Raw genomic sequence first — 23,452 nt, 5'->3', positions numbered from 1 at the left:
ACACATATTGGCCCAAATCTTATCTTGAAAAATTGTAATAAAAAAAAAAAAAAAAAATATATATATATATATATATATATATATATATATATATATATATATATATATATATATATATATATATATAAAATTAAAAATTCTCTTAATATTTGAGTGTGCTTGATTTTGCATTAATTTCTGCAAATGCAAAACAATCATGAAATCCTAGATGGAATGACATATGATTATTATTATTATATACTATTTACAGATCAGTTGAAGTTTGCTTGTCAAATTGTTTGTATAGTTTAACAATAGACATTGTCATGATCAGCTTGATACATACAGATATGGCAAAGAAAAACTCCCTGAGATGACACGAGGAAGAAATCATACGAACCAGACTCAGGAGAGAACCCACATAGCATTATAGTGTACAGTTGAGGAAAAAGTGTGTTCAAAGAATATGCAATATGAGCATAAAGGGAATAGGAGTCCTGGGAAGACACTGAACGCCACTAAATAGACCCTGATTGCATTGACTTATCCGACAGTGTACTCTCTTACAGGATACATTCGTTCTCATTTCCTCTGCAGTGTCTTCATATATTTTTATTTTCTTGTATCGTCAGCTCAGCATATTATCCTTTGGGAATCCATTTCCTGTTGGAGATCACTGAGTCCATCCTTTCTAAAGCTTTTCTCATTTATTACAGCACCCTATTGGAACAGAAACAACATAGCGACTAGTTTTAGGGGACAAGGGATATGGATTTAGAGGATTAGAACGTTGCACACTGTCCTGTTTAACGGGGTGTGTACTGTATGATTGTGGTCAAATGTCATCTTTTCCCCAACGAGTTCTGAAAATAAGAGGTTAGACTTAAGTTCAGGGTAAATGTACTGTGGCTGATGCAGACTTGTGCACTAGCTGTCACTCCGTCTTCATAGCACATATAAGTGCAAGGGTAGTTAGGTTTTATTGCAAAGGATTCCCTTTCTCTTCAAGCGACCTCACCGTTTCTGTTGATGGTGCTGCTCTGTAAGATGCATAGATCACCTGTTTTATTGTCCACTGAAGAAGTTTAACACAACACCACACTAGAACAACATGCTCGGCAGGATCCGAAAACCCCTTGGATGTCATTGTGACTGAATTCTAGAAAACCAGCACATTTCTATTCTTGACAAAGCTCATGCTGGTTAAAGAGCCAGTGAAATGCTGTCGAAAAAACCCCCATCTAATCCACCAACAGATTTCTGGAACCTTGATAGCTGAGTGTTTTTATAAACAGACTTATAACATATCACATATCACATATCACACTTACATATAAGTATGATATGTGCTGAAGAGAAATATTTAATTTTCGGAAAGCCTTTAGTTTTTGAAACACGTTAGTAAGTCATTAACATTTAGGTTAATCACACACCAGTCGAACCTCCAGTACATGAATAAGTGTGATTATGTCTAATGTAATAGATGTGATATAATCCATTCTGAATAACATTGCTTTAGTTGTACAACCTCTACAGAGCCTTAAAAATGTAATCAGAAACCTGACATGAAGAAATTAGATAGATAGATAGATAGATAGATAGATAGATAGATAGATAGATAGATAGATAGATAGATAGATAGATAGATAGATAGATAGATTGACCAATAGATAGATAGATAGATAGATAGATAGATAGATAGATAGATAGATAGATAGATAGATTGACCGATAGATAGATAGATAGATTGACCGATAGATAGATTGACCGATAGATAGATAGATAGATAGATAGATAGATAGATAGATAGATAGATAGATAGATAGATAGATAGACCGATAGATAGATAGATAGATAGATAGACCGATAGATAGATAGATAGATAGATAGATAGATTGACAGATAGATAGATAGATAGATAGATAGATAGATAGATAGATAGATAGATAGATAGATAGATAGATGGTAATATTGTGAATCATATATTTAAAATATATATTTTAAATCGTTTACACATTATAATAAATATATAAATATATATATGTCGTCTTTTACTACAGCGAATGTAATGGTTATCACTTGAAAAGTGTTTGATGTTTGCTGTTCTCTGATTGCCGTTTTAGCAATCAGATAAAAATTATGCATAATAATTTATGCATTTATAATAATTCATGCAGAATAATAAATGCATAAATGTATTTATATAGTCTTTTTGATACAATGATAGTTATTGCTTAAAAAGCATTTGATGCTAGCTCTTCTATGATTACTGTTTTAGCTTGTCTCTCATATTAGCCCAGTGTCAAAGAAATCATTTCATAAATCATTGTTATTCTTAATGAGGGGATTCACACCACAAAGGCTTGTGACAGCGTTATTGTCGTCATCTTATCATCATCTCATGCTGATTACCCCAAGACATGCTTTACCGTCTAACCGTGGCTAAATACAGCGATGCTAAAATGGCACTGGATTCTGGCCTGTGTGTGTAGAGAGAGAATGTAAGAGACTGTTTAGCATGGAGCTGTACTAAGCATCCACACTTCTGCAGTATATCAACACACTCTCCGAGGACTTTTAATGCAAGCAGTGTACACTGTATGGCCAAATGTTTGAGGAGAGCCTTGACCTCAACCTCACTAAACACTCTTTGGATGTACTGGAGTGCCAACTGCACTCCAGGTCTCCTCACACATAATCAGTGCCTAACTGCTCTAACGCTCTTGTGGCTGAATGAACAAATCCCCAAACCACACTCCAAAATCAAGTGGAAAGCCTTCCCAGAAGACTAGAGCTTATTAAAGCAGTGAAGGGGGGGAATAAATCTAAACACACATATAAGTGTCAGGATGAGATGGTCAGGTGTGCACAAACATTTGACCATAGAGGATCGTTATGCTGTATCGGTTTAGTGTGAGAGACAACAGACAGTGTGAGAAATGTTCATTTATCTAAAAAAAAAAAATGAGAGTCAAGTGTTTAGGCAGGCCATATCATGTATATCTACTGTCATCTTGGGTGCTATTAATGTATGGGGTGTGTGTGTGTCTGTGTGTGTGTGTGTGTGTGTGTGTGTGTGTGTGTGTGTGTGTGTGTGTGTGTGTGTATCTTGTTACAGTTCTGAAGCTACTGAAGGAGGGAGCTGACCTGAACACAGTTCTCTCATCAGGAGGTTCGCTGCTCCATCTGGTATGAACACACTCCAACGTCACGTTCCCTCTGGAGAGGTCTTCCACCATCTTTCTTTCAAACAGCCGTCCTCCCAGAAAAACAATTCTTACACAACTCCTCTATCTGTCTCTATTTTTCTCTTTCTCTGACTGTGAGCATTGCCTCATTCTGAAAGCTTTTGAAATCTGATTTCTTTTGTCTGTTGTATTATGTCCAATGATTATTTATTTATTTATTTATTTATTTATTTTTTGTTTATTGCTGACACCATTTGTTACACATGAACAAATATATAGAGTCACAGCATGGGCTCAGCTTCTTGGCCACTGAGTGAACAGTTAGAGATTAAGAGCCTTGGTCAGGTTCCAGGTAGTAGCTCTGATACTCATGTGGATGCAAAATTGCTGCTATCAGCTTTATCTGTTTGTCCTGAAACTGCTGATGGGTTTGAACATGCAAGTGCGACATTATAACGTCTTTATTTATACGATAATACTCACAAAATCTTGATTATATGAGACCCCTTGAAAGCTAGAAAGACATTGGAGCATGGGCTAACCTTTTTTCCTAGTACACTCGTGTCCCAGTCCAATCCACTTATTCAATCAATTTCAATCAATTTTCAGACATTTTCAATCAATTCAGGACTGATATAACTGCTTTTAGTGTCCCTCTGTTTTAAAGGTTCAAGATAACAGAATTCCAACGCTTCAATATAACGGCTTCAAATTTTAGCCGAACAACCATGAAAATGGGTTTAATATCACCATTTACTTTGAAGGTGTGAACGTTTGTGCTAAAAACTATTCATTGAATATATTTCTCCTAGTAGGTTAGGTAAAACCAGAAATAATTAGGACAAAAATACAAATTCTTAAGACCCAGAGTGTCTTACTTTCAAATACCGTAAGTTCTTACACAACAATATGGAGTGTTGAACATGACAAAGAAATGTAATTTGAAACATGAGCACCCCAAAACTCTTTTGTCGTCTGGTAAATAGAGTCATTTTTTTTTTTAGAAGCAATCCTGATACAAGACTTGTGAAATAACAATGAACAATCAGGTCTAGCCAGCAGTGCACACCAGTGAGTCATCATGAGGCACCAATGGACATTTCTAGTAAATTGCATTTTTATTTTCAGAATGATTTTTATTTTCATTTAATTTTTAATTACCTGCTGAATGGAGTGGAATTTGCCTGCTTTTAGTGTGAACTGTAGCCATTTGGTATGATTAGTATTTCTCTGTAGCACTATTAGGATTTTTGTGGCTGCCTGCCCATATGTTTGAGATTCTGATAATGGCTCTCTACTTTTTGCAGTGTGCGCGCCATGACAATGTGTTTGCGGCAGAGATTCTGATAGAACGAGGCCTGAATGTCAATCTTCAGGATGAAGACCTCTGGACTGCGCTGCATGTGGCCTGCGCCTGCGACTACACTGATATGACGCTGTTGCTGCTTTTGGTGAGGGTTAACACACACGCGTGCACACACACACACATTGTTAAGCATACTGATATTCAGAATTTTGAATGCAATTTATTTCTTCCTCAGTATGTACTTTTACTAATCAATGTAATCACTATTATGACAAAATAGAAAAGGAACTAACGAATAAATCACAGCACAGGAACAATGCTGGGGTTGTGTGTGCTGTATTCAATCTGACATATCTTGTCCAGAAGCATCTTATTCCTCTTACATCACAGCTATATGCCAAGGAATAACATCGTTAATGATGTTATAACAGCCTACGTCATAACAGCTATAAAACAGTCATTTCCAAGACAGCACCCTTTTTCTCTATTTTGTTAATAAGACCAAAATGAAACTTGTCATGTTAAACCACAAAGCATAAAATCCTGAACACCTACATGCACAATATAATTCCTAATACCTACCGAACACTGTACATGTGTGAAACATCTCCTTACACCAAGTCAATTGCGTTTTTATGTTCAATTTAATCTATTTGTAGTTTTACATTGTAGCTGCCATACAAATGCCTGTGAATAAGCTGTTACTATAGAAACAATAACTGTTGATGACAAATTCATTATAAATCAAGAACAATAAGAATTAAGACGAACGCATTACCACAAACCTAATAGAAAATTAATTGCCACCTTCTGAGAAATTAGATTCAGTAATACAGTAGTGCTTTGTGATGATTTGATTTATATTGTAACATGCTTATGCAAGTAAATACAGTTGTGTAAAAGAACCAGCTTGCGGACTATAATGCATGTGTACCATGTGTATGTTTGCTGTATTGCCTGTTTTTGCACTGTTGCATCTCCTCCTGTATTTCCTCTGTCTGTGTCCTCTTCCTGTAATTGTTAATTTTTTTTTATTTACTCCTCTGGTCATATTCTCTGTCACACCCTGTTATAGCAGATTAAAGCGGATTATGTAGCGATGGGGTAAAAGTGAAATAAGGCATGGGAAATGAGTAACTTGACCTAGCACCTATGATTCAAACCTTTCTCACCTCAATATCGTGTATGTTTTGAGACACACTGTCAGTGAACTTGTTAGATATGTACGTGCATGTCTGTGTAAATAATGGAAGAGGTGGAAATAGTGTAACGCTTCACGTTTGCCCTTTAAGCTGGTGTGGGAGCTAAAGAGAGAGGGATTGACCTGCTGTGGTGTTGGTTTTGGGAGAGTGTATGGAGACATTAGGGAGAATACTGCTAACGCTGGACACTCTCTCTCTCTCTCTCTCTCTCTCTCTCTCTCTCTCTCTCTCTCTCTCTCTCTCTCTCTCTCTCTCTCTCTCTCTCTCTCTCATGTCAGAATGAACATGTCTAATCTTCTCAGATGGAGGTTGAGTTCAGACATGTTCAGATGTGGATAAGGATTTTCCCAACATTAAATACTTAAATCACATACATCTATGATCCATATGATTGAAATGAGTCACTTTAAGACAATTAGAAGGTTGTATTCCACAATTATTTGATTTATTTTACTATGCAGAGTTTAAACACCTAGATTTAATATAGATCTATCAATTGTAAGGTTGTGAGTTTGATTCCTACGTCCACCAACCTGTCACTGCTGGGCCCCTGAGCAAGGCCCTCAAGGCCCTCAACCCTCAATTGCTCAGCTGAATAAAAATGAGATAAAATGTAAGTCGCTCTGGATAAAGGGCGTCTGCTAAATGCTGTAATGCTGTAAATGTAAAATAATAATAATAATAATAATAATAATAATAATAAGTGACATCTCCTCTTAAGCAGGTATCTGTCAGAGAAGAAACTCTATAATCTGCGGTGCAGTTAATGTGAACCACCAACATAAAACGAATTCAAGAAGTCCTTCTCTCACGTTAGCATGCAGGTGTTGTAGTCTTGAAAAATCAGGTGCATGTATTATAGGAGTGTTGCTTTGCCGGAAACAGTGACTGCTGATTTTTTTTTAAATCTTTCTCCAAAATCACTGACTGTATCTTAAAGCCGTCGTTCTGTGGCACTGCAAACGCTTCTTTGACAAAAATAAACCCTATACCAATAGTCCTCTACTGGCAGACTGCATGAGGACCCAGCAAAGTATGTGAGGGAACTGAACTGAAAAACTACTGCAGGGCAATGTAGGAAAAAAAAAAAACTGGCAGCAGTTCAACAACTACGGCTCTGCGGCTGCTTCTAAACACAAACCAACATGACTTCTGGAACTGATACTTGATATACGCGATCTAATGACATGCTTTTAAGTCAATTATTCATCTGAAGGCAGCTCATAGGTCTAGAAGGTCTACAAGCTAGAGACATCAGATCAGAAAGCAAAGAAAGATTTCCTGTTTTGTTAAGGTCCGATTCGTAATGAAAGTGCTTGTAGAAAATAAATGTTAAAACACGAACAGACAGAGATGTGTGCGTTTCTTCTCTACGGTTCTAACTGAACACCTTTGTAGCTCATCTGAGTGCAGGATGCACCACAACAAATCTTAAGAGAAGGTTTTGAATCTTAAGAAAGGGCATGCACTAATCATTAGTGATCATGAATTATAAAGAAGGATTGTTATGAAACTGGACCTTTATCCATTATAGATGAATACCACTGGTTTGTACTATTTCAGGTATAATCCCTGACAAACCAAACTGCAAGAAGCATCAGTTGAAAATTGATTTATCGGGTACTTATGGAGAAATCGTCCTCCACATGGTGTAGGTGTGTGAGATTGTCGATTAGCTCTAATATGGCACTGCATCCAGATGTAGCCTGTTTGCTCTAGGCTCTGATAGGCAGTGGGAGTGAGTGTGTGTGTGTGGGTTTATGTGTGTGTGTGTGTGTGTGTGTGTGTGTGTGTGTGTGTGTGTGTGTGTGTGTGTAAGTAATTGTGTTGTTGATGTTTGATGTCTAATGTAACCTTCATGCTGCTGGAGGTTTGCTTTGCTAGGATGAAGCACAGAAGCAGGTGGTGAGGCAGGACCAGAACATGCAAATCCACAGCTTTTGGTGTTGTATTTAAGCAGCTGGTTCAGTTTCCAATATTTCTAGTTAGAGATTGAGTATGTAAAATATTACAGTTGACCTCTCATTTTTCACATGAAGAAACATCTCATAGAGAGAGAGAGAGAGAGAGAGAGAGAGAGAGCTTGGGCAAAAAAAAATTTCTAGGCAAATATTCTCTTCATTATGTTTGTTAGATCTTCCTTCCAGCCGTGTTCCCTGCGCCCTTCTCCTCCTCCATCTTTCTACTGTACAGCGGTGTTCAGTAAGGTGTATAATGTGAGAGTTCAAGGAAGAAAACTGTCAGAAGTGTGGAACTGCATTATTCATGTATGTTCTGTCAGAGTGGTGTTTACTCATCGTGTTCTTGACGTCATTGCCTTGATAACTTAGGCGCTGCATGGGATTTTTCTCTAATGTAACAAATATTTTCTCATGTAGAACAACTACGGAAAGTGTGTGTGTGTGTGTGTGTGTGTGTGTGTGTGTGTGTGTGTGTGTGTGTGTGTGTGTGTGTGTGTGTGTATGTGTGTGTAAAGTGCAATTTTCTGCAGCTGTGATTTGTGTGTTTGTGTGTTTCTTTGTATAAATACTGAAATGTATGAATGACTATTTCTGAAAGTAGGCCTCATTTGCATAGTCGAGTATGAGAAGATTTTAGGAGAGCTGTTGAAGCAGAGGAAATGACACTGTAATTATACTGTAGTACAGAGGAGACAATTTCCAGCCCCTCTCACATGTGCACTTTCACACTGGAAATAAACTGTAATTAATCAGGAAGGTGTTAAATTTGAACGCAGAGAAGAATCAAAAAGATGAGAAGATCGATGGGGATTATCGTTCCCTGGGGATTCTCAGGAGGGCACGTGTTTGACTGTAAGCCTGGGAAACGGAATGACTTCCTGATTGGTATTTGTTTGGCACTTTAAAGCAAAATGTTAACAAAATAAATAACAGGAGAAATGTCTGGAAATTTGGAGCTGATTGAAATAGATAACATCTGAACATTGGGTAGATGTGAGTTACATACATCTTATGTTTTTACAGCTGAGCGGTTAGGGGTTGGCGGACTTGCTCTGGGATTTGGGGGTGGCAGTTTGGCTGCGGTGGGATTTGGGCAAATGACTTTCGGATCTGTGGTCCAACACCCTAGCCACTTCCCCGAGGTTCCTGAATCACAGAGAGAAAACAAACTGAGTAATGTGTAACTTAACATTCATCTGATAACTAAGGTGAAGCGGTAGAGTAGTAGTTCTGAGTTATGGGATTTCATGGCAGTTATGAATTCAGGAATTATTCACAACTGTAAAATACTGTATGAAGGACACTAGGGGTTCTGACTTAGGTAGTTTCTGTATTATCAGATTCATTATATAAACAGTGATGTCCTGATAATGTGCCAGCAGAATGTAGCTTGCTATGCTTAAACCTCCAGATTTGAAACTTGACCCCAGAATAGATTTTAAGAAGCTAATTATCCCTTATGTTTAACTGTCATAAACTACCTGACTTTTTAGAAATCAGAGCAGTTTATTGAAGAAAATAATGTTAGATTAAACATGAGCAATTGGTGTAACGCACACGGAGTATAACACTGTTGAATATGAAGTGGGTCACATGTCTGCACATGGGTATGCTAATAATGGAACACTAGTTTATTCTTGTACTTTCTCCTTTTTTTTTATCCTCTTGTCCAGGCAGAGAATTAAGCTCTTACTATAAACATCTCTTATTACAAATAGTCAGTGCGGAATCATGTAGTCTGAGCAGTTTTCCAGTGAAATGTGTCCCTTCCAGTACCCTGTCATTCGATCAGTTCCTCACAGAGGAGAAATGTTTAAGTTTGAAATCTCTCCTTTCCTTATCTGGAACATTCTGCTTTGGTGAATTATCCTAGTTTTTAGTACTATTCAAATGAAACAGAATAGGTAAGTAGGAGAAAAGAGATGTTTAGAATGACTCTCACGCCAGCACACTGGTGAGATTGACAGCTTTAGGTGTGAATCATGTTGGCATCATTTTAGCAGCTACAGTATATCAGCTGCTTGCACAGGCACTCGCTTGTGTTTTTCTGTGACATGATTAAGAAGATAGAGCACTGGAGGATTCTCCTCTCTGAGGCGACACACACACACACACACACACACACACACACACACACACACACACACACACACACACACACACGCACACATACACATGCGCACACACACAGGTGAGTCAGCCTCTAGTGAACAGACTGCTCCGTTGCTATGGATACACATTTTGGAGCTCCTCCATACTATAGTTCAGGGCTTTCACTGTGGTTTTCCTCCACATACACACACATACATGTACACACAGCCTATACAATTGTGTGTTTCCAAAATTGTGAATGCTTAGTAAATTTCTATGGTGAACATAGCCTCCTACAGTCCCTACAACCACCAATGCTTCAGCCCAGCTCTATGCAACACACACACACACACACACAAACACACACACAAACACACACACACACACACACACACACACACACACACACACACACACACACACACACACACACACACACACAGAAAAGTGGCAGGTATTTCTATCCTTGTGGGGACATTTGGTCCTCCAAGATTGAAAAATGTGTCTACACACCCCACCCACCAGATAATTAACCTTCTTCAACAAATTCAAGCTTTTTTTTAATAATGCACATATTAATCTTCTAATTAATTTCACTCTTTAATTTATCATATTTTCATGCACAATTCATTTCTCCTCGTTTCATATCGTCTCTCTCTTTCTCTCCCTCTCCCTCTCTCTCTCTCTCTCTCTCTCTGTCTCCCTCCCTCTCTCTCACACTCTCTCTTTCATTTGACTTATTTTCTGTTTTTATGGCTGCCGTCGGCTATTTTCTCTTGTGCTAATACTCTTATCTCCTCAGTGCAATGCTGGTTTTAGGATGAAGCCTCCCACATCCACTCCAGGCATACGCTCTCTTCTTTTTTATTTTGTGCACTGCTCCCTCTTCCAAGTATGCCTGCTGCAAAATTGGACCATCACATTTTTCAGATTCACTTTTTTTGACACATGTACAAACGTCACTGACATTTTTCTCAAATTCTTTGGAGTTTTAAGATTTCTGTCCCCGTCCCATTTATGTCACTGCTAATTCTCTCCTGATTGCTGAGTCACTCAAGACTACAAATCTGGGAGAGTGATGGCTAATATGTTTGTCCTGTGACACATACTGTAGGAAGCTAGCTAAATAAGCAAGCTGTTTGGAAAAGAGAGCACTGCCTCTCCTATTTTGTATACATGAATTCCGAGACAATGGGAGTTGGCTGACATTTCTATGATTGACAGTACAGGCAATCCCAGCCACACATGCCAACGGATTGGACTCCTGATATCCTGACTATTGGATGATGCTTAGACACTCACGGCATTCAGGAGCCCAATTACTGCGTTATTATTGACTTAATAACATCAGCCATTTGCAACATATGCATTATAGTGCTGGTTATCTTTGCCCCTAATCCTAGCTGGTTTAATAGCCCCTAGAGTGTGCAGATAAGTAGAAAATATAGAAACGAATGCCTATTTTCCAAGCACTTTAGGTTAATTAGCCACCCCTCCTCGTATTCCCATTTTATACTGGCTTTACATCGGTGCCACTGACCAATTATTATAACAGGTTTTAATCGGAGAGAAGCAATTAAGGCTGGCTTTGTGTCTGTTTATTGGGTCACAGGAGGAGAGATTCAATCACACATTTGCCTTTATTATCACCAGATATTCAGTTAGGTTTATATTAACCTGGTGATTTGGTTACACTTCCTCCATTTTTTCCTTGACAGGAGTCAAAACATACTTCACATCCTCTCCTGCTATAATAAGCTCACACAAGCATCCGGCATGTAACAGCATATCACTGTTGTTTTAGATATTTTAAACTGCACTTTCCAAATTAGTCATTCACATGTATTCCTTTGGCAGTCACCCTTATCCAGAGCAACTTAAAATGTAAAATACAGCTGAGCACTTGAGGGCCTTGCTTGGAGGCCTGGGGTTTGAGCTTGTAACTATCTGAGTGGTAGCACAATATCTTAACCACTACAGTACTGTAGGTTGCCAACCCTCACAGTTCGGAGATGCTTTTTTTAACTCAAGCTTTAGGCAGAATATGACCCAAGCATGGCTCTTTATTAAATGTCTTGCTCAAGAGCCAAACACTGGATTTCTGGAAATGCTGGAATTTGAGTCTGCAACTATTTTAGTTAAGACACCACTGTTTTTTTCCCCCTTATGAATCTCTTTTGATGCATTTAACTTATAAAATACAGTGTTTTGCACAATTATTGTGAGATTTTGAATTTGTGAATTTTATTACGAACACCTACTTATTCATGCGGTGTCTGCAGCCAGTCTGATCGGCCAGTCATGCGGCCAGCAGTGCGATGCATGTATTTATCATCCAGGGAGAGACAGTTCTGCCGACAAATAGCATAAGCTTGTTATGAGCGAGGTCAATGGAGAATGGCGAGACTGGTTTAAACTGACAGAAAGACTACAGTTAGTCACATAGCTCTGTACAGTTGTGGCAAGCGAAAAGGTATCTCAGAATAGACAACATAGGAATTGATGCAAATGGACTACAACAGCAGAAGAACATTTCAGGCTCACCAAAACTGTACTAAGATCAGAGACCTTGCTCAGCATTAGTACGTTACATTTATAGCATTCTCATGCCCCCTTATCAAGACCACTTTGCATTTATACAGAGGAGCAATTGATGGTTAAAGGCTTTGCTTAGGGGCCCAGGAGTGGCAGCTTGGTGGTCGTGGAATTCAAACTCACAACCATCTGATCAGTAGTCTGACACTTTAACCACTGAGCTACTGTACCACTTCCATTAGTAGCAACAGTATAAGTAGGATTAGTACCCAGCATTTGTATAGTGTTCCTAATATAATGACCGGTACGTTTCTATCTAAGGAGTTCTCTGTAGATATTTTATTTAGATGATTGTGGCATCATTTAATGTCTTTGGGGAAATCAGAGCTTGTGTTTAAGAACAAACCCTCATGGCCCCAGTATTTACATTTTGTGCACCAATATTAAATTAGATCAGTCCCAGCAGCCTAATCCTAGACACAGAGATGGCATAAATATATTTCTGTCATCCTGTCTCTGTGTGGTAATCCATCATAATATGATTGAGTATAGGTTTAGGTTGCCAGGGTGAAGCTTGTCAATCCTAATTTTATTTTTTTTACTGAGTACAGGAGACCCAATACTAATTTGACCAGACTTTAGTATCAGCGCAAACCACGTGAACAATGTGGATCAATGGAGGTGCTGATGAAGGCTTTCAGTCATCTAAAACATTAAATTGTCAAGTAGTAGTAAGTCTAGATACTCAAGATACTGGAACACAGCTTTTTTGAGTTGATCTGGACATGAAGAAACCCTCTTCAGTAGTGTACCTTTAAAACAAAAGAATGCCGACATGATGGACGGATGAGCGCTAATACAGGCACTGATTACTAGCTAATATTTTGAGTGGTACACATTAAGACTGGTCATTACCGTAATTGCTTTCTGTAGCACTTCAATAAATTATTTAGACATGGACAAACACAATGACATTTAATAGCATGTTTTCTTGTTCAGTTAATTATATAATAGATATAAAGACTTCAGGCTAAGCATCGTAGACAGTAATGAGAATTTGATTCTCGTTAACATGTCCGATTTTTGAATAGAAGATGACTTTCATTCTTATATAGTGGGTAGAAATGCAGATTAGTGACAAAAATACCTTTATCTGACTACACAAAACATTTTCTAAACGCTAGCATACGTTTAGCAATGAATATACGTGGTATTACAGGTATCACGATTTTGTTACACCTAGAAATATTTGTTTTTTCAGGGTAATTACAGTATATTGACTTGTATTAGGGTGTGATTCTTAATTGTTCATAATGTTCTTAAAGATTTCCTATTGTTCAAGATCTACTTAGAATTATATGTAGTGCATATTAATGTCAAAACAATTACATTCGTTTCGTTTTTTTTTTTTTTTTTAAGACTCAGACATGATCCGCTGCCTATGTATTAGCTGATTATATTTTGATGGGGTGAGATGGTTATGCATTGATTCACAGATCTCCATATTTAAAGATGCTGTTGTTTAGCAGTCAATCCGATTGAAGTGGTTTTAAGAGTGCCATGTTGAAAGTTGATCAATACAGACAGTCTCCTCTGAAGGAGGAAAAAATCTTCAGCAGCTTTCCATCATTACTTACAGAGAGTATGGAGAGAGAGAGAGAGAGAGAGAGAGAGAGAGAGAGAGAGAGAGAGAGAGAGACAGAGAGAGAAAGAACCTACAAACTCACCACTCATCCTCATACTTCTTATTTTCCTCTCTCAGAGATAAAACCTTAATCTCATCAGGACATGGGTACACACGGGGGGCCACGTATGATGCATCAAGCATAGTTGTCTTTTCAGCAACTCCAAGCTATGTGTGTTTGTCCCAGAACCAGACACTCAGACAGATCAATAGACACTTTACCTTAATAAGCACACACACACACACACACACACACACACACACACACACACACACACACACACACACACACACACACACACACACACACACACACACACACACACACAGGCATTTGACTCCCCTTCTGGTCACTAACCCCTGAATCATACATCTTTACCCAGTCTATATGCCAATATGTCTGTGACGTTTATGAGAGTGTGTGTTTTGTAGACAATGTCGTTCATGCATGTATCTCAATGAGACAGTGCTGTGTGGACAGATAGCAGTGTTCGTGCAGCAGAACAGATCTCTCAGCACCCCGACACACTGTCAAATCTGTCATCACTCTCTGGAGACTTACAGCTGTGTGTGTGTGAGTGTGTGAGTGCGTAACAGTGGAGAACAATGTTGCCTTGTTGGATTATTGCTCCTGAATAGAGACAAAAGAGCAGCTGATGTTTAATGTTGATTAATCCATTTATTAACCTGGCTTTAACCCGGTTGTGATCATGATTGACATGACCCGACCGGCTCCAATCGGCTTTGCTCCGGGAAAAATAAACCAAACACTTTCGCTTTGAAATACCTGTTCCAGACAAATAGATGGAGCCGTATATTTGGTGGGGGGAATTTGTGATACACAGTTCTCTATAATGTTTCTGAATCTCAAGCAAACTGCTGAAGTTTCTGGTTTGAACATCTTATCTTATGTAAAACGCTTGCGCACTCTTTTTAAAATTCTGTTAGTAGGATATCTCGGCTGAGATATATAAAGAACGTTGCCTGTCTTATCTCTGTGTTAGCTCAGGGCTTGAAATTAGCCAATGCTTTTTTTTTTAATTTTTTTTTTGTTATCACTGCCTATTTTATAGCCAGAGGCTCATAATGGCCCACTTGACAATTGATGTGTTAATTCCACTCTCTAACAAAGAGAAATACTACACTTCAATTCTCGAAACATTTCTATATATATATGTATATGTGTATTTATGTATTCTAGTCCTGATTTCTCTGTATCAGCAGAAGCCAGTAGTGTGGATCATTTGAATTTTAAATATATAGCTCCCTGCATCGATTCTCTGAACCCATAAATCATAAGTCAGCCCCCCACCAGCCACATACACAGTACAGCACCCCCCCGGCCCCCCTCTCTTACACCTCAGGGCTTCACTCTTAATGACTTACTTAACTCACTATTGTCTAGTAATGTTGCTCATCCTGCATTTAGAAACCTCAGGCACTTGGCACCATGTGATAATGAGTGCTTGTTTATTATCAATTGCTGACTGAAGAATTAGGGTGAGAAAGACTCTATTTGTTTATGTCTCCTTTCTTTGTTTTTTTGTTTCCCTTCTTTTCCCCAATGCTCCTCACCCTTGACCACGTTGTCTACGCCGCTGACTCCGACAGTCCGGGGTCAATGCGCTTCTGCAGGACGTAAATGGGAACGTACCAATCGACTACACCACAGAGGGGAGCGAGACCAGCTACATTATCACCAAGCACCTGGAAGAGTGTGGTACGACTCGATAAATAAATAAAAAGCCTTATATTAGACCTCCATGTCTGGAAATAATAGTGAAGCTAACGTTGAGATGAACTTAGTCTGCTATACACAGAGGTTACATGAATGCAAATCCTGTACCCATGCTCGAAATTAGAAAGGGATTAAACAACATAGCCTTTTTTTTTAATAGCCATTATTAAACAACAATCTTTTGTTATTCAGCTAAGGTTAAGGTATTGCCTGTTTGCAGATAATCGATTTGCAAGACAGAACCTCTCAGGAATATGGGTACGCATAAGAATGAAGAGGAATGACAGGAAATGTGTATTTTTCATACATGAGCTGCTCACTTAATTCGGGAATTAGCTGCTGAACGGATCATAAGGTATATCCACATAATTATGCTTGGCAGTGAGATAGAAGCGCCGATTAATGAACAGAGACCCAAAGAAGTAATTGCTTGCATGATTGAAAAATCAACAGCTCTGAAATCTTCTTCAGACATAGTAAGCAGAATTATCTTTTCATATATATATATATATATATATATATATATATATATATATATATATATATATATATATATATATATATATATATATATATACCGCATTGGTAATATTATCTTTTATGTTTTATAGCACATTCATGCACTGTACAGATGTGTAAAATGTGCACAATGCAGAAATGACCTATCTCTAATAACCTATCTTAAACAAGCCATGTGTCCTAAAGTAATAGCCGCTTAGCCTTGTTAGTCTACTAATCAATCAGGCTGAGTTCTAAAGGAAACAGGAAGCTTGCATCTGTTAAAGGTTAGGGTACCGTTAGCTTTTCTCTCATCAGCTCAGAGCAACTTAAAGCCTAAAAATAACTTCCGTATCATTCTGCACTGTTGTATTAATATGGAAAAAAAATGCAATTATTTTTATCTTTTTGTATAATTAAAATATTGGGGTCAACAGTGGATTACTCGTTCGCACACTATGTAAAACATAAATTCAGTCAGAGCTGCATCTAGAACACAAAGCTGGCATTCAGATGATAATCAGAGCAAAGCTGTCACCTTAAATAAATAAGTAGGGGAAGAAAGGCAGACAGCTCATTTGTCACAGATCATCATCTCTTTGAATTCCATGAGGTATAAGAGCTATGGTTGATCTATCCATGTCCACATAACTTCAATACACTAACACTATTTGTTCCTCACTTGTGTGTGACATGTCGGTATCTTCTGTATCCAGTCACTGTTGCTTTTTTTATCCTAACAATTCCAAGCCCTCAATAGCAGCATGTACAGTAGCTCTGCAAGATTTACTGCAGATGTAATACAACCGTAATTAAATTAAATGAGTTCTGCCCATTTTTTTATGCAATACTGTTAAGATTACAGGTCTGTTAAAATGCACCAGATTTATACATTTATATGGGCAGAAAATTTGGTGACACCTGAACATCACTTCCTTCCATTATGTGCTTTTAAAACATCTCATTCCAAATTTAATCCCCTCTTTGTTGTTATAATAAGGTCCACTCTTCTTAGGAACTAGATTTGCACTAGATTTTGGAGCATGACTATGGGGATTTGCTGATTCAGCCACGTGAGCATTAATGAGATCAGACACTGATATCGAGTGAGGTAGCCTAGGGTGCAGTTAACGTTCCAGTTCATCCAACACAAATGCGTTCAGTGGGATTGAGGTTAAGGCTCACTAAATTCTTCCCTTCATAAGAAATGTCTTCATGGACCTTATTTGGTGCGCAAGAGTATTGTCAGGTCCCTTAGTTGCAGTGAAGGGAAATTGGAATCCTACAACATACAAAGAAATCCTACAATCGTGTTCTTATAACTTTGCGGCAGCAGTTTAATGAAGGGCCACATATTGGTGTAATCAGGTGTCCACAAGCTTTTGGCCCTGAAACATCTAACAAAGATTTTTCTTTTTGTGGTTTGCTTAGTAAACACTCAGTCACAGTTATAACCTGTTCTGCTCAGATATGACCATGCTACTATTAGTCCAGACATTATGTTACTATGATTTTTCCTGCACTTTATTTTTTACTCATGTATCGCTTTTCTTCTGACCTTATTCTGTCAATTTGGTCAGGCATGGAAAGACGGGGAAAAAACAAACATTATTGTTCGTTTTATACAGGGAAATGTTAAAAAAAAAGAGAGAAAGAACGAGATTCTTCTAAAGGAAGTCCATAAGCATTGTGGCCTTGTTCAGAGTTCTGTGGAAGCAAAAATGAAAAGGGGAAATCCATAATGGTTTCACCTGCAGGGAAATAGTAGGCTAAAGACTTTTACTCACCATCAATAAAGCATCCTCTCACTGCTGTTTGCCTACACCCTCTATAAAACGACTTGGCCTAAAGTTTTACTGTGAATCTCCCACACATATCTCAGGCACTCATGTACATAGAAAATGAAATACATTCATCCAAAACTTTAGCACTGCACAGCCTCATCAGATCAGTGTGGGATGTGAGAACAAACTTGATACCCGTGTATTGATCTCCCTGTGTGTGTGTGTGTGTGTGTGTGTGTGTGTGTGTGTGTGTGTGTGTGTGTGTGTGTGTGTGTGTGTGTGTGTGTGTGTGTGTGTGTGTGTGTGTCAGGAGTGGATGTGAGCTCAATACACCAGATGAAGACTCAGAGAGCCTCTGTCATGCTGTCAGACGTGAGACAGCTGGTCAGCAGCGGAGCCAATGTCAACCAGAGAAATGAGGACGGAGTCACACTGGTGAACACACATTCACCTCATTTGTCTAATGAAAATTGTGTGTGTGCGTGTGCGTGTGTGAATAAGAGGTGATGTTTCTGTATTTGTAAATGAGATTATACCATGTTGCTGAAAGTGTAATAAATTATAGGAATGAAGTCTTTGCAATACACATTTCATAAACTTTAAATATTTCATATTGTTCTTTTGTTTTTCTGCTCTCCGTGCCCATAAAGAATAATTATTTGACCTGATTCTTCTCGATTCTGTTACAATACAGAAGAACTTTGGGGAAAAAAGTGTTTTTTTTTTGTTTTGTTTTTTAAATAACTAATTAAAATGCTGATTATAAACACAATTCTACTTTAAATATAAGTAAATATATAGATATATCAACATGGCATAGAATCGGTTAGCACAATGAGATATGTAAGATATGGTTCATTGTGCGGCTCTATTACAGAACATTTCCAAATAACTGTCAAGCATTTAATAGACTCAGTGAGATGCAATTACTGAACAAATACCTTCTCATTTCAGTGCTGATTAGTGTTGCTGTGTTTGTGTGTGGGTGTGTAGCTACACATAGCTTGTGCTAGCGGCTATAGGGAAGTGGTGGATCTGTTATTGGAGAACGGAGCTGATGTACAGGCCACAGACAACAGCTACTGGACTCCACTTCACCTGGCTGCCAAATATGGACAGGTCAGTCCATATTTTTTCACCATGTCTTGATGTCACTTAAAGTCCAGCAGCTTCATCCACCCAGAACATGTGACATGCATCCACCCTTTCCATGCCTTAGCTATTAAATGGAAATGTTTCTAATTGAAGCACCTCAGAAAACCAATCTAAAAAGTCAAACATCAATGTGCACATGGCTGAAGCTGGAAAGGTCAAACCTGGTGAAATGTTATGAAGCAAATTCGCTCTGTTTTTTCATGGCCACTTGATATATGATGATTAGCATTCTTATTTAATGAAACCCTCTTGCTAACTCCTTCAAATTAGCAGGCTCATTTGCGCAATGCAACAATCCTCCACCCCATGTAATAAAGCCCTGTTAATGTCAATGCAAATCAGTTTACGAACGCTTTTTTTTTTTTTTTTTTTCTAATTTGGAATCTCTAATGCTAAAATTAATTGAAAGTTCAGTCACACAACATTAACTAAGCAATAAAACACAACAGGGCATGCTTTGATAAATACTCACAGTGTGGTTTGGCTCATCCCAACAGCACATCCAGGAATATTGTATTCCTTTTATACCACAGCAGTTTGCCATCACAAATTATTTGTCAGTTACAAAACGTACAATTGATATAAAAAAGTCCACACGCTCCTGATAAAACACCTAGTTACACAAAGCTTCAACGTATCGACAATTAAATACATTTACTTGATATTAAACGTTAATATTGTTTTTAAATATTGTTTATTATCTGTCTTAGATTACAGTAAGTGACATGTCCTTCATCGGAGCGTCATTTAGCGTTAAACAATAATTTAATGATGAGGAATTCAATATAAATGTGTGATTTGAATTACAGCACACCCTTCTTTCCTGGTGTTAGGGCCTTTTTACACCTGGTCACTTCATATGTTTTCTCTGATCCGATAGCTACTGTATCTGATTTGTTAAAACTCTTCCATTTACACTAGGCCACATACAGTAAATGCGTTTTGGCGAATCGGATATCAATCGGATCTTTCTGCTCCCGCCCAAAATGCAAATATATTTTACCTCATTTCCAGGGTAATTGAAATGGAACATGCTTTGGTGTATTTGTTTGGTCACTTGCGAGTGACGTACTTCCGTTTGGGAGGAGTATATACTGACGTATATGGCTTGAACAACTACATTCATTTACACCTGTCCAGTTTCATCTGAAATGCGTCCCAGACCGCCTCCTGAAGTGGTTTGAGCGATCGGATTTACATCCGTCTCGAAACCGTTTCGGAGGGCATTTACACCTGTTTTTTTTTTTACGATCGGATATCTATCTGATTACAGAAAACGCATGAAGTGACCAGGTGTAAAAAGCCCCTTAGAGAAAATGAATCAGATTTCTGAAGAAAGAACGAACCCTGCTGTGGTTATGAAGGTTTCCTTCATTGATATCAGTTGCCGCATTAGTTACTATTAAGCAGCGTTAACCGTAAATACAAGCAATGCTTCAGTCCAAAGCTATTTTTGTATTAACTTCTATTCAAATAATGTTAACTGCTGGATCGCTGGTCACTGTTTAGTCTTACTTCTAATTCCCCATAGTTTGCTTAATTAAATTCATTATGTTAAGGTCATTGTGGATTTTTAATTGTGTTTAGTCATGGAGGAATAAACATTCACTCACTTCTTTAATTGACAGAAGAGCACAAGGCAAATAACAAACCCACGGCTCATCTTCACATCATTCTCTCTTCTGAGCGTCAGTGCTGCTGTTCAAATCCCTGAACCAGGGAGACAGTTATATTTATAGGTGCTAGGTGACACTCCATTCCTCACTGCTGAAGAAATCAGTTTGTAGACACCTGACCATCACAAAAAAAAAGCACATGGATGTTTTTTGTGTTATAGCATTCAAAATGTTATAGCATTCCCCTTCACTGGAACAAAAGGGTTAAGCACAAACACGATCCAGCATCATGACGCTCCTGTGCACAAAGCAAGGTCCATTTTGACCTGGTTTACCAAGTCTGGTGTGGACGTACTCCTGCACACAGCCCTGACCTCAACCCCACCGAAATTCTCTGGGATAAAATGGAATGCTGACTGCGGCTCATTAATACCGTTGTGGATAAATGTGCACAAACCCACAACCATGTTCTAAAACCGGGGGTAAACCCTCCCAGAAGGCTGGTGGCCAGGTGTGCAGAAACTGTTGAGCATATAGTGTATTAACCTGTGTCTTGTGTCACCTGATGACTGAAGATTAATATGAAGAACTCTGATTCTTCTAATTCATGCCCCTTGGTCACATGCATCAAACATCTGGTAAAGAAACACATATATATTGACAACTCCAAAACTATTGGCACCCTTGAAGAGAATGAACAACGCTTTTTGTGTACATCAATATATGTATTTGTAATATTACGATTTTCACTCTGTGTTGTCTCAGCAGTAGGTGTTTAAATGCAAGGCAAGGGCCTGCTGAAAAGAAATGAAAAGTCTGTTGAAGCTTTCTAACTGCCTCTGCTTTATATAATAAATTCTCATTCTAATCCCCAATGCAGAAAGTGGCTTCATGCACACAAATGTTTTTGAGCCACACAAGTCTCAGGCACGGAAAATCTTGACTTTCGCAAATGAAAGATCACCGCTACATTTCTTAATTTGGTTCATTTTAAATTAGTTGAAGGAAATAAATAAGCTCAGAAAGCACAACTGTGTGTGCGTGCGTGCGCACGTAAATATGTGTGTGTTTGCATATGGGCTCATAAGCTCTGAGCTGTCTGAAGGTTGAGAGCATACACAGTCTGCTGCAAGGATGTGACCTACATATTCTACAATCTTTGGCATTCTCTTTGAACCTCTCTCCAGTGTGTGTATGTGAGGAGTGTGTTTACTCTTCCTTGTAGATGCATATAGTAAACCAGCTGCTGAAACACAAAGCCGACCCCACTCTACTTAACTACAATCAAGATAAGCCTTCAGGTAGGCCATGTGCTCTCTCTCTCTCTCTCTCTCTCTCTCTCTCTCTCTCTCTCTCTCTCACACACACACACACACACACACACACACACACACACACACACACACACACACACACACACACACACACACACACAATGTAACAGAGCACAGCAAGACTAATGCATTATTTCTGTTGAACTAAATCTATGCTTAGTTGAGGATGGATAAAAATCACCCATAATTAACCTTCATTCAACATTAAATAAACTTTGAATTAATGTGTAAATGTGTCCTGGATCAAAGACAGCATAAAAGATGAAAGACCATAAAAGAAGTGTGTGTGTGTGTGTGTGTGTGTGTGTGTGTGTGTGTGTGTGTGTGTGTGTGTGTGTGTGTGTGTGTGTGTGTGTGTGTGAGTGAGTGCGTGCACGTGTGTGTGTTTGGTGTGTGCGTGCGTGTGCGTGCGTGCGTGAGAGAGAGAGAGTCAAAAAATCTTTCCTTTCTTCAACACTGTTTATTACAGTTACAGCATCACATGACCCAGAGACATGAGAGCAGTGGGGTTTGTGAAGCTCAGGGGTATTAATTTTTTTTTAAATTATCTCTACTTCTGGAAAACATCATATAGTTATTGAATGTTTGATTGGTTTATTGATTGAGTGCCTTTATCTTGTGTCAACTTGGAAGTAAGGTTCTGTCTATAAAGAGTTCAGGAATAAATAGTTATGTGAGTTCAATTGTATAACTTTGACAAAATAATATTGCCCAAAATGAAATGATTTTCATGAAATTAATCTGTATTGCCTCACGAGTGCACAGAGTTTATTTTATAGTTTATTTATGGCATCAAATTCTTAACATTTACACTTTACATTTTGCATTTTGCGGCAGAAGCCCTTATCCTTATCTCTTTTGTAAATCTAAGCAAATGGTAATTAAAAGCCTTGCTTAAGGCAGCCCTGGGATTTAAACAGTAGTCTGACATCTTCTCCACTGAGATACCCCTTACTAATTATGGAGGTGTTTTCATGACCTCTATTCCATTCCTCACATTCACTGTTAATAAACTGCATGTTTCTTAAGCAAGCCCGATTTTAAGGATACACAGAGGTACAGTAAAGTCTGATTTTGTAACTTAGCATCGTTTAGGAGGCTTAACAAGCTTTGACCTTGGGGAAGATGGTTTGAGTTTGTGTGGAGAGAGAGAGAGAGAGAGAGAGAGAGAGAGAGAGAGAGAGAGAGAGAGAGAGAGGAGAAAAGACAATATAGCATCCTGTTGTGCCCTCTTATAGCTTATCAAATGGAGGCTATTTTATTGTCTTTGTGCCTTATAAGCACAGCTTTATCGATCCAATGTGGGCCTCATCACCTACCTCAGTATGTCAATCCACATGAAAGACTGAGAGAGCCACTGAGAGCATGGCTGAAAAACGAA

General features: G+C 38.4%; 1 protein-coding gene across 4 annotated transcripts in view; it reads left to right on the top strand.

The window, feature by feature from the left end:
- The window catches only part of myo16 (myosin XVI), a 119,706-nt gene that overhangs the window by 35,675 nt on the left and 60,579 nt on the right, over positions 1-23,452 (top strand). For all 4 annotated transcript variants that reach the window (XM_027164642.2, XM_047815215.1, XM_027164639.2 and 1 more), the window contains exons 3-8: positions 3,098-3,168; positions 4,475-4,618; positions 15,558-15,666; positions 18,277-18,401; positions 18,960-19,085; positions 21,963-22,038. In XM_027164642.2, coding sequence (XP_027020443.2) covers positions 3,098-3,168; positions 4,475-4,618; positions 15,558-15,666; positions 18,277-18,401; positions 18,960-19,085; positions 21,963-22,038 — 651 coding nt within the window. The remainder of the gene's footprint in view (positions 1-3,097; positions 3,169-4,474; positions 4,619-15,557; positions 15,667-18,276; positions 18,402-18,959; positions 19,086-21,962; positions 22,039-23,452) is intronic.

Source organism: Tachysurus fulvidraco, chromosome 6 (assembly GCF_022655615.1).
Source record: "Tachysurus fulvidraco isolate hzauxx_2018 chromosome 6, HZAU_PFXX_2.0, whole genome shotgun sequence".
In the NCBI taxonomy this organism is placed as follows: Eukaryota; Metazoa; Chordata; class Actinopteri; order Siluriformes; family Bagridae; genus Tachysurus; species Tachysurus fulvidraco.
The sequence above is the reverse complement of the archived record's forward strand: the minus strand, read 5'-3'. Positions and strand labels throughout refer to the sequence as shown.